This window comes from Palaemon carinicauda, chromosome 41, assembly GCF_036898095.1.
Source record: "Palaemon carinicauda isolate YSFRI2023 chromosome 41, ASM3689809v2, whole genome shotgun sequence".
Lineage (NCBI taxonomy): Eukaryota > Metazoa > Arthropoda > Malacostraca > Decapoda > Palaemonidae > Palaemon > Palaemon carinicauda.
The window spans coordinates 6,355,580-6,368,490 of record NC_090765.1 but is presented as its reverse complement, the minus strand read 5'-3'; the positions used below and the strand labels follow the sequence as shown (position 1 = coordinate 6,368,490).

The 12,911-nt window shown below is 43.8% G+C and overlaps 1 protein-coding gene across 4 annotated transcripts in view; it reads right to left on the bottom strand.

Moving 5' to 3' along the window:
* Window positions 1-12,911, bottom strand: part of LOC137632240 (rab-like protein 6) — a 174,379-nt gene that overhangs the window by 66,312 nt on the left and 95,156 nt on the right. For 3 of the 4 annotated variants that reach the window (XM_068364127.1, XM_068364126.1, XM_068364125.1), the window contains exon 9: window positions 11,784-11,962. In XM_068364127.1, coding sequence (XP_068220228.1) covers window positions 11,784-11,962 — 179 coding nt within the window. The remainder of the gene's footprint in view (window positions 1-11,783; window positions 11,963-12,911) is intronic. The other variant, XM_068364128.1, reaches the window with a different exon arrangement.

The window sequence follows — 12,911 nt, the reverse complement described above, 5'->3', positions numbered from 1 at the left end:
TCCTCCATTCCTGAGTCACCTCAGAATACAAACCCTTTCCTACATTCTCATGGTGGATTAAAGTACCGGTCAGAGCTCGAGGCTGAAGTGGCACAGTCAGGTATATCTAACCTGAACGTTACAACACTGTTTGGGTCGCCCGAAACACAACGTTGCCCCAAGTCATCGCCTGATTTTTCGGGATTTTTATTGTCCTCTTCTGAGTCTACGGATTCTGTCTCTGGTTTACCTCAAAGTGAGTCGATCACCCGCAGATACCAACTCTTATGCGAGGTTATCAATCGATTAAAGACACCCAGCCTGTATCTGGAGAATCGCCGGCTTAGCCTGTCTCCTGTGCTGCGAGAAATTAATATGGCTCGCCAGCAGATTGCTGAATCCCGGCGCATGTCCCGAGACAGAATTTTGAGACTCAGAAGAAGAACTATAAATCTCCCACTGAATTAATCTTTGCACAGTTTTTAAAGACAGTTTTGATAATAATTACCCTTTTTTTCTTATCAGTCATATTGCAATTCCCACATTGGGTATTTGAAAGGCTGAGAAAGGGACACGTGGTGTGAGGAAATCTTTATTTAGTCACAGTTTCTGTAATTGTTGCATTATTGTTGTACTGAAAATTGACCTTGACCGTGACAGTTATAATGGATTCAATAAATTCTCATTATCATGTAATACCTGTAGTCCAAAATCAATAAGTTTTGTATGCTTTTAAATTGATTTTGGACTGCAATGGATGTAATTTTTTTCCCTTGTTAGATCCTGAACGTATTCCTGCAATAACAAATTGTTTGTGTAAATATAATGAAATTGTTATATTGTATATTATTGAAGCATTGTTGGGAGGAATAGACAATAACCTAACTTTTTATTTGTAAGTACTGGATCTCCATTGTGTTTAAAAGGTTGTCTATTCCTATTGCTTTTTGTTAAATCGTGAGTCTGTGGAAAAAAATTTAGTGTACCTAAGGTAAATTCATGTAATTTGATATGTAACTGAAGGAAGGGATGATGAATTAAATCTTTAGTTGATCATCCTACCTTTTTACTGAGTTTATTTTCTGCAAGGTAATTTTTTTTTTTCACTTGAATGTACAGAGTTTGTGTGGGGTGTTGCTGTCAGTTACAAGGCATTTTTTTTGGATGGGCTTGAGGACTAATGGGGGGGAATGGAATAAAATATGTTTGTATCTATGAAAGCTTAGTGGATTTGTATTGTATGAAACATGATATTTTAATTATAAAATAAATTTTTGAATATACTTACCCGGTGAATATATAATAGCTGACGTCTCCGGCGGCTCGACAGAAAACACACTCAAAAACTCGCGAGCGATCGCTATGAAGGTTGCGGGTGTGCCCACCAGCGCCAACTATCGGCCAGATACCACTCATGCATGTAAACAAACCCTTCAATTCTTCTCGTCCCGCTGCGTCTCTATTGGGGAGGAAGGGAGGGCCTTTAATTTATATATTCACCGGGTAAGTATATTCAAAAATTTATTTTATAATTAAAATATCATTTTTAAATATTTAACTTAGCCGGTGAATATATAATAGCTGATTCACACCCAAGGCGGTGGGTAGAGACCAGAGTTAATTAAGTTTACAGCGTATATGCTAAGAGTTTTTGACAGTTATCAATATAACAAAACCAAAATATATAGGTACCTGGTAAGGAAGTTGACTTAGACGATTACTCTACCTTGTAAGTCTGTCTTCCTCACGAAGCCCAGCGATCCTCTTAGGATGCTGAAAGACTCCCAGGAGCTGAAGTATGAAGGGTTGCAACCCATACTAACAGGACCTCATCAAACCCCTAATCTGGGCGCTCTCAAGAAATGACTTTGACCACCCGCCAAATCAATCAGGATGCGAAAGGCTTCTTAGCCTTCCGTACAACCCATAAAAACAATATTAAAAAACATTTCAAGAGACAGATTAAAAAGGATATTGGAATTAGGGAAGTGTAGTGGTAGAACCCTCACCCACTACTGCACTCGCTGCAACGAATGGACCCAGTGTGTAGCAGTCCTCGTAAAGAGTCTGGACATCTTTCAAGTAAAATGACGCGAACACTGACTTGCTTCTCCAAAAAGTCGCGTCCATGATACTTTGCAGAGATCTATTTTGCTTGAAGGCCACGGAGGTTGCTATAGCTCTAATTTCGTGCGTCTTAACCTTAAGCAAAGATTGGTCTTCCTCATTCAAGTGGGAATGAGCTTCTCGTATTAAAAATCTGATAAAATATGACAAAGCATTCTTTGACATAGGCAAGGATGGTTTCTTAACCAAACACCATAACGCCTCAGATTTACCTCGTAATGGCTTAGTACGAGCTAAATAGAACTTAAGAGCTCTAACGGGACATAACACGCTTTCCAGTTCGTTGCCTACGATCTCTGATAAGCAAGGAATATCAAAAGATTTAGGCCAAGGACGAGAAGGCAGTTCATTTTTGGCCAGGAAACCAAGTTGAAGAGAACAAGTGGCTTTTTCTGTAGAAAAGCCGATGTTCTTACTAAAGGCATGAAGTTCACTGACTCTTTTAGCCGAGGCCAAGCACACCAGGAAAAGAGTCTTAAGAGTGAGATCCTTCAGGGAGGCTGAATGTAATGGCTCAAACCTGTCTGACATGAGGAACCTTAGGATCACGTCTAAGTTCCATCCAGGAGTAGCCAAACGACGTTCCTTAGAGGTTTCAAAAGACTTAAGATCTTGTAGATCTTTATTGTTGGAAAGATCTGAGCCTCTATGCCGAAAGACCGAAGCCAACATGCTCCTGTAGCCCTTGATCGTGGTAGCTGAAAGGGAGCGAACTTTTCTCAGGTGTAAGAGAAAATCAGCGATTTGGGCTACAGAGGTACTGGACGAGGATACAGATGCTGACTTGCACCAGTCTCAGAAGACTTCCCACTTCGACTGGTATACTCTAATGGTAGAAGCTCTCCTCGCTCTTGCAATCGCACTGGCTGCCTCCTTCGAAAAGCCTCGAGCTCTAGAGAGTCTTTCGATAGTCTGAAGGCAGTCAGACGAAGAGCGGGGAGGCTTTGGTGTACATTCTTTACGTGGGGCTGACGTAACAGATCTACTCTTAGAGGAAGACTCCTTGGAAAGTCTACCAGCCATCGAAGTACCTCGGTGAACCATTCTCTCGCGGGCCAGAGGGGAGCAACTAACGTCAACCTTGTCCCTTCGTGAGAGGCGAAATTCTGCAGTACCTTGTTGACAATCTTGAATGGTGGGAATGCATATAGGTCCAGATGAGACCAATCTAGAAGAAATGCATCTATGTGTATTGCTGCTGGGTCTGGGACTGGAGAGCAATAGATTGGAAGTCTCTTGGTCATCGAGGTTGCAAAGAGGTCTATGGTGGGTTGACCCCAAGTCGCCCAAAGACTCTTGCACACGTCCTTGTGGAGGGTCCATTCCGTAGGAATTACCTGACTCCTCCGACTGAGGCAGTCTGCTAAGACGTTCAAGTCGCCCTGGATAAACCTCGTTAACAGGGAGATGCCTCGATCTCTTGACCAAATGAGCAGGTCCCTTGCGATCTCGTACAGCGTCAGGGAGTGGGTGCCTCCTTCTTGGAAATGTATGCTAAGGCTGTGGTATTGTCGGAGTTGGTCTCTACCACTTTGTTTCGAAGGAGACTCTCGAAGTTCATCAAGGCCAGGTGGACTGCCAAAAGCTTCTTGCCGTTGATGTGCATGCTCCTCTGACTTGAGGTCCACAGACCTGAGCATTCCCGACCGTCCATGGTCGCACCCCAACCCAAATCCGACGCGTCTGAGAATAGTACGTGGTTTGGGTTCTGAACTGCTAGGGAAAGTCCCTCTCTCAGACTGATATTGTCGTTCCACCAATTCAGGCATGCCTTTACTGGCTCGGAGATCGGGATTGAGACCGTCTCTAACGTCTTGTCCTTTTTCCAGTGAAAAGCTAGATGGAACTGGAGAGGTCGAAGGTGTAGCCTTCCTAGCGAGACAAACTGCTCCAGGGATGATAGAGTTCCTACTAGACTCATCCAATTCCTGACTGAGCATCGTTCTCTCTTCAACATCAGTTGGACTTTGAGCAGGGCTTGCTCTATTCGGGGGGCAGACGGAAAAGCCCGAAAAACTGGACAGCGAATCTCCATCCCTAAATACAGTATAGTTTGGGATGGAATCAGCTGGGACTTTTCTAGGTTGACCAAAAGTCCCAATTCCTTGGTCAGATCCAATGTCCAATGAAGATCCTGCAGATAGCGATGACTGGACGAGGCTCTGAGAAGCCAGTCATCCAAGTACAGGGAGGCTCGGATTCCCGATAAATGGAGGAATTTTGCTACATTCCTCAAAAGCCTCGTAAACACGAGAGGAGCAGGACTTAGGCCAAAGCACAGGGCCCGAAACTGGTATACCACATTGTTGAAAACAAACCTCAGAAAAGGTTGGGAATCTGGGTGTGTGGGGATGTGGAAGTATGCGTCTCTTAGGTCGAGAGAGACCATCCAGTCTCCCTTTCTGACCGCTGCTAGGACTGATTTCGTGGTCTCCATGGTGAACTTTGTCTTCGTAACAAAGACGTTGAGTGCACTGACGTCTAGCACCGGTCTCCAACCTCCTGTCTTCTTCGGTACTAGGAAGAGACGGTTGTAAAACCCCGGTGATTGAAGGTCCGAGACTTTCACCACCGCTCCCTTCTCTGGCAAAAGAGACACTTCTAGGTTCAGGGCTTGTCTCTTTGACTCCTCTCGGTACCTGGGAGAGAGGTCGATGGGGGAAGTCGCTAGAGGAGGTTTGCGTACAAATGGAATTTTGTACCCCTCTCTGAGCAACCTCATAGATTGTTGGTCTGCGCCCCTCTTCTTCCAGGCTTGCCAGAAGTTCTTCAGTCTGGTTCCTACTGCTGTCTGAGGCTGCGGGCAGTCAGACTCTGCCACGTGAGGACTTGGCTCCTCTCTTCTTTCCTCTCTTTCCCTCGGCACGAGTACTTCCCCTGCTGGGAGCTCTGCCACGAAAGGGCGGAATAAATCTGGACGCCGGAGTGTCTATCCTAGGTCTTGCAGAAAAGGATGTCGAAGGAGTCCCTTTGCGAGCAGAGGACGCCACCAAGTCATGGGTGTCCTTCTGCACGAGTGAAGAAGCTATGTCCTTAACCAATTGTTGCGGGAACAAAAACTTTGATAAGGGAGCAAAGAGCAGTTCAGATCTCTGACAGGGAGTAACTCCTGCCGACAGAAAAGAGCAAAGGGACTCTCGCTTCTTTAGGACTCCCGACGTAAAAGAGGAGGAGAGCTCATTGGAACCATCGCGGATGGCTTTATCCATACAGGACATAATCAGTAAGGAGACATCTCTATCAGCCAATGAGATTTTCCTACTTAAGGCTCCCAAACACCAGTCAAGGAAGTTGAAAACTTCAAAGGCTCTGTAAATACCTTTCAGCAGATGGTCAAGGTCCGAGGATGACCAACTAATGTTCGAGCGTCTCATGGCTAGGCGGCGGGGAGAGTCTACAAGGCTTGAGAAGTCGCCCTGGGCAGAGGCAGGGACTCCCAAGCCGAGAACTTCTCCCGTGGCATACCAGACGCTCGATCTAGACGAGAGTTTAGACGGAGGGAAGGCAAAGGCCGTCTTCCCCAAACTCCTCTTGGTTTCGAACCAGTCGCCTAAAAGCCGTAAAGCTCTCTTGGAAGAGCGAGAGAGCACAAGTTTTGTAAAGGCTAGCATGTTAGCAGGTACGCCTAGAACAAACTCAGACGGCGGCGAACGAGGAGCAACAGCGACGAAGTGATCGGGAAACAACTCCTTAAAAATTAACATGACTTTCTTAAAGTCCATTGATGGAGGAACTGTTCTGGGTTCGTCTACATCCAAAGGATGATCATCATGCTGAGGGTCAGCAACGTCCTCATCTGAAGGATCCTCATCTGACAACTGCTGAGAAACAAGCAAAGGGGTTGGCAATGCTTGACACGCAGCGTCCACACGCACTGGTGCATTAGTAGCGGACCAGGACGCAACGTCATGTAACTGCTTAACAGTCTGTGAACTGTCAACAACAACAGGTGCGTGAGGACGCTCGGCGTCCACTCGAGACTGTTTTGACTGCCTAGTCTGAGCAGTCAAAACAACTCTAGACTGCGGTGGTTGACGCTCAGCGTCAAAACAAGTCAACTCCGATGGTTGGCGAACGTCCTGAACGTCAACAGGAGCATTAGGAAGTGGCCTAACGTCCAAATGCGGCTGAAAATCAACACGTGACCGCATCGAGTGAGGCTCTACATATCGTGACTGACGTGACTTAGCTACGCCAACGTCAACAGGACGCACAAAGGTTCGTTTGGGCGGCTGAAGGCCAGGATCTCGATGAGATAAACGGCTAGGCTCACCGTGAACCTTATTGGCAGAATAGTCTTCCATAAGGGAGGCGAGCTTAGTCTGCATGTCCTGCACTATAACCCATTTAGGGTCCACGGGAATGGGTGCGGTAAACGACGGGGTTAACGTCTGAGACGGCACAACCTTGCTTACACCAAGACTTTCTGAGCCTGTGTAACGTTGCTGCTTAGGCGGCGAGCAGTCATCCGATGACTGCAACGGGTCAGAACTGTCCCAATGACTACATCCAGGACGCTGGACCTGTCCTGAAGGGACCGACTTTCGCTTAAGGGGCCTAGAAACCTTGCTCCACGGTTTCTTATGCGAAAAGCCTTCGGATGACGAGGAGAAAATGGGCTCTCTCGTCTTATGGTAGGGGCGATCTTGGTGAGATACGCCTGATACCATAGAGGGAACGTCTGTTCGCTGATCAAGGCCTCTCGAACCCATAAGTCGTACGACATTACTTCTCCCCTGGGCTTGGGAGCTTGCAAGAGGTCTCGGACTAGGTGAACGACAGGCACGAACAGACGAACCCTCGGTCGCAACACTGTTCACAACACTTTGCGCACTAATCACTTTCCCACTATTTTCCGCTGTGGCACTCTGACACTTAAGCTCTTTAACGTCAGCCATGAGTTGATTACGATCAGTTGCTAACGCTTCAACTCTTTCCCCCAAGGCATGAATAGCACGTAACATGTCTTGCATAGATGGTTCCTGAGTGCCAGAAGGGGGGTTAGGTACAACCACTACAGGGGAAGGATTAGGTTCAGGGGCATGTGGAGAGGAAAAATCTACTGACCTAGAGGAACTCCTCCTTACCCTATCTCTCTCTAGCCTACGTGCATACTTATCGTATTCGAGCCAATCGAATTCCGAAAGGCCCACGCATTCCTCACACCGATCTCCCAATTGACAGGTTTTACCCCGACAATTGGAACACACAGTATGTGGGTCGAGAGATGCCTTTGGAAGACGCCTATTACAGTCCCTAGCATTACACTTACGAAATCTAGGTACTTGTGAAGGGTCAGCCATTTTGAATTAGTCAAAGAAAGTCCAAAAAAACAATCCAAGTCATCAACAATTAAATCTGTCCAATAAAGAGTTCAAGAGTTTAAGTTGAGGAAAAACACCTGCACTGCGAAAGCTCAAACCAAAATGAAGTACTTCACCAAATATGTTGAGAAAACTCCAGGTTATACAGCGAGTATTGATACGTCTTGTCGTCAAGGTCGACAGAGAAGAATTGAAGGGTTTGTTTACATGCATGAGTGGTATCTGGCCGATAGTTGGCGCTGGTGGGCACACCCGCAACCTTCATAGCGATCGCTCGCGAGTTTTTGAGTGTGTTTTCTGTCGAGCCGCTGAGCAGCAGCTATTATATATTCACCGGCTAAGTTAAATATTTAAAAAGTCATTTTTTTATACCAGTATATATATACACATATATATATATATATATATATATATATATATATATATATATATATATATATATATATATATATATATATATATATATATATATATATATAATATATATATATATATATATATATATATATATATATATATATATATATATATATATATATATATATATATATCCCTCTGTGCCCATATAAAAAAATGCTTGTATTTGTTATTACCTTATTTCCAGGTATTGATAGATACATAATCAAGGTATTGACAGCAGCCCCCTACACTCAGTAGGGAGTGTAAGGGAGAGAGAATTAGGGTATTCTCTAGAGAGATTTGAGTATTGCCTGTTGCTAGTGTGTAGTGGTCTGTTTAACTGTTATAACTGAAGGTCTGCAATGATTCATGGATACCTTCATCGTCAGACTGATAAGGGCTAACTTGGAAAAGAGATTGGGATTACAGGGAATCCTGCCGATTGGAGATCTGAGACTCCTGCTGAAAATAAAAAAGGTTTATGGTGACGGAGTTTTCCATATTCATGATATGAGTGAGATGAGGGACAAGAATTAAATTATGGTATGTTAGAGTCCTGCGATCAAGGGAAAAACTGTATTGAGGTGTTGTATGAAGTAAAGTGCAATATTTTTCATACTTTCCCATCAATGTGATGTCAACACTTCTGAAACCTTACAGAAACTTTAGTGTAAGAATGAATTGTGTGATGTGATTGTAAGTAATGAGGGAAGACAGACACTGGCCCTCAGCTGTATTTTGGCATGCCATTCTTCAGTTTTAGCTGCCATTCTTCAAAGCAGATTTGACGGCAGAGCATGACTGGTGAATATTAAGGCCATTGATTATTAACATTGGGGAAGTTTTCAGTAAAGAATTTGGGCATTGAGGGTTCTGCAGTCATGTTTTGCTAGGATTTTAATATTCCGTTTTTGTAACTGTAGTGGTATATCTTGCATGCAGCTAGTAGTTTTTCTCTTGCAGGTACAATATGCAAAAGGGATGTTAATTTTGCCTTTGACTATCATAATTGATATATTAATGTATTCTTAATAGTTTAATTTTAAAATAAATATTTTTTTTGCCTGTTTTATGTATACAGCATTTCATTTCAGAACCTCTCACCACGGTTTCTTTTCCTCCGCCACTGTTTTTTTAAGCTCTTATAAATACAGTAATTTATCATAATTCATTTTCTCACAGTGTCCAGTTATCAGAAAAAACAATATTTCCTTTCACCTAATGTTCTTATACTTTTATTTATAATCCAGCTAGCCCAATAAAAGGTATGATAAAAATCAAGATTCTAGAAGGGGCCCCTTTAACAGTATAAGTCAAGGGGTGGTACCCAGAGCTCCGTTCTCTTGACCTGTTACTTGGGTTTTTTGGGTATTCCACCGTTGTATATTTGTTGTGTAGTGAACGTCGGGTTGTGGTCGGCATTCGGACACTAGGCAGTTCGGGTGCTACCTCTGGCCACAGTCCGCAAACCACTACATAGCTCCCAACTGAGCCCTTTGAGCCTGTTTCCTCGGTCTAGAAGGAGTAGCATGGAAAGGAAAGGGGGTGAAAGGATGGTAGATCACATCCTTGTCTGTGCTTCTTTTTGCTGTAGAAGTAAGTGCTGTCAACCTATTTCACAGGCAGTTTGCTGTGAGAGGGAAAACCAACTCATTTTTGTGAAGGAACATGCTGTTCCTTTCACAAAATCAACCTACTGTATGGCAAGTGTTGAGGGTCTACTTGTGTGCCTTGATCTACCTGTATACTGTGTTAGCGCTCACCTTTGCCAAAGACAAAGTTTCTAGTAAGCATGTGTCTATATGTACAAACAAGTTCACCCTCCCATCTCACTAGATGGTGGTATGTGCAATACTGTGCATGACTTGTCCACGAAAAGATGGTAAGCGCACATGCTTTTTAGCGCGTCTAGGAGGGAGACTATCCTACTCACCTTTTCCATAATAGGAGAAAGGCACGCCAATTTCCTTTCCCGAACGGGTGAGGAAGGGCAGGCGGTTGCTGCATACTTACACACAAGCAGCAAATTAGATTGTTCCCTATGAGAGGAAGACCTATGGGCACGTACAAGCACTGGCAAGGGATAGGGACCACACGCAATGGTCTCCCACCATCATTGTCTAGCTCTGAAAAGCTGCGCTCTGATGGGCTTGAACAGGGCACTGACGAGTTCAACGCCCTTCGATGAAAGCCCAGGTGGGGAGACCACTCAGAAGAACCCGTCTCGCCTATGGGCGAGAGGGACAATCAATCCCTTTTGCTCCTGATGGCAAATCTCCCAGCAGGCGAGGAGCTTGCTGAACAAAAGGTGGCGAAGGGGATCTTTCCTTGGAAGGGAAGATCGCCCAACACCTGGTGACAAACGCTCCTCCTCCGTAAGGGAATGTTGTTCAACATCATGAGGCGGACCTCCAGACAACTCACTTTGTTTCCCCTCCAGCCGAGTGAACCCGGCTAAAAGATCGATTTCATGACCCACCTTTAGGACATACCCGAAGCTAGACCCTGGGTTCCTCCCAAAAGAGTCACCCAACAAGTCACTCCACGGAGTACTTGCCTGCAACTGATCATGCCCGCCCGCTGAAATAGAGCGAAATGTCAACGTGAGCAGAAGCCAAGGCCAAAATGGTTGAGCAGGCGCAAGACTTTCGGTTGAAGCCTTTCAGAGCCTCTGGGAGGAAAATCAACCCCTGGGAAGGATGTCAGCTCCTGTAGGGTGCCAAACCACAAAACCTCTTTCAACCTTACCTTGCAAGGGGAACCCGTCAGCCCCAAGGAAGGTCACAGAAGACAAACTGCTTTGTCAGAAAGAGACTCTTCTATGGCGGCGGCCAGCACTTTTTCCCAAGATCCAGTATTGGAGAGGCTAGGATTGATCCTGGTCATTCCAAAAAAGAAGAGGAATCAAAGCACAAGCACTTCCCTGCAGGGGACAACGTACATCCTCATACAAGTAGGGGTTTGAGATATCCAAGTGAGATCACTCTCACTGACAACTATAAGCTTTTGCCTAAAGACTTGAGCCTGCCGGAACCCTCTGCCAAGGTGACAGAGGGTCCTCTTTCTGCCCCCTCTGAAGGAGCAAGACCTATGGAGGCAGAGAGGAAGGAAAGTTCTTCCCTTTTCAAAGGCTTCAACATCCACCCAAGGGAAAGAAGAACTCAAAGATGTTACCTATGAATGTGTGTTCTATGGATAAAGGTTATCCCGGAGATACATGGATACCACACATACTCGTTCTACTCCCAGAGGAAGAAGAACGAGCAATCACCGTGGAGAGATTGAGTTGACGGGGAACGATGGCGAGGTTTCTTCCCTTATGAGGCTGACCTCGAAGGGGAAGGATCCCTCTTCGCTTTCTTCTTCCGTCACCTACTAAATCTCTTCCACAGGGAGGGCGAACACTCCCAACACACTGCACAAGAAGACTCCTTTGTGCACGAGTGATCCCTTCCCAGAGAACGTGAGGATCCATCTCTTTGGCGGACATGAAGGTATCGCAACAGCACCCTTCATTCAAAGGACAGAACTGCATTCTTGGATCTCCCGAGCAGTCAAACCTGAATAAAAAAAAGTGGAAAAGAAAGTGTTTAACTTTTTAGGCCAGCTATAAATAAAAAGAAATTCTTTGATGTCTGCACTCCACCAAGATGAAAAAAAAAAGTGATAGTGTTTACTCGTGTTGGTGTGAGTGGGGTGGTGGGTTACCCACACTATCTCCTCCTCATAACTAGCGAAGGCTGGTTATACCTCGCAAAATCTTAAAGGCTGATTTTCAGCTAGTGCCAAAATAATACTCCTGTGTAAAGAGCGTAAGGTTTGTATCTACTGTCGAAACAAACTAGATTTACATTGCAGACGATTTTCTCCCTATTCTTGTGAGTTGTACGACAACCATGGAGTAGCTCCTTTAACATAATTATGGTTTAGTTGAATAAGATAGAAATTACATACCAGTACCTGCTAGAGCATCTTTCACTTCAGCATCTTTACTCTTGCTGAAGATGCGGGACATGAAACTAGATTTTTCCTGTATTCTCTCAGGACTCTGAGTGGCTGATGTAGGCTGTTGACGAGAATCTATAGAGGGACTGTTGCTAGTGCTGTTGTTGCTACTGCTACTTGTATTTACACTGCAAAGTTACATAAACATTTTTTTGGCTTAAATTTCATCATAGAAAATGCTATACACAAGAGCAAATATATTGCATTACACCTCCACTTGACTTTAAAAATTGGCTTTCTCCTATAATATTTCATCAGTAACATGATAATCGACCAATAATGGTAAAATATTGAATTTTAAATAAATATAATACCAATATGTTATCAAAATATTTTTAAAATCACATAAAAATACATATCTGATTGATTAACCTGTAAAAATTAGATCTGCACAGACTAGACTTTATCTAAAATCCTGATTTTTAAATACAGTAGGCATTTGGTATCTATTTGGAGAATGCTACTTCACACAGAATGTATTAAAATTCTAACAAAATAATTTGTAAAATTACTGAACAGTTATTTTTTTCTAAATATGAATAACCTGATTAAAAAAAAAAAAAAGGCTAATTATTTCAGTATTTCATCATCATCTCCTCCTATGCCCTTTTGACGCAAAGGGCCTCGGCTAGATTTCACCAGTCGTCTCTATTTTGAGCTTTTAAATCAATACTCCTCCATTCAATTTCTACTTCATACTTCATAGTCCTCAGCCATTTAGGTCTGGGTCTTCCCCAACTCTTCTAGTGCCTTGTGGAGCCCAGTTGAAAGTACCGGTATTTCAGTATTTGCGTAAAAATAATTATTTTAATATTGAATTAAAGTTCATTTGCTATTCATCCCTTGTGTGAATAGCTTGGATACTATAAAAAAACTAAAATAGAATGAACAAATCAAACTTTATCAAGATGTAAGCACTTTCCCTTGTTCCCACCTAATAAGTGTAAACAATGAGTTCCCCAGTAACAACCACCACCACAATCTTGGTTTCTCATTCATCTAAGTTATAAGTATTGTGAAGACGCTAAAACAACTATGGGTGGGACCCTTAATAAATTTCAGAGAAGTATTGAAATA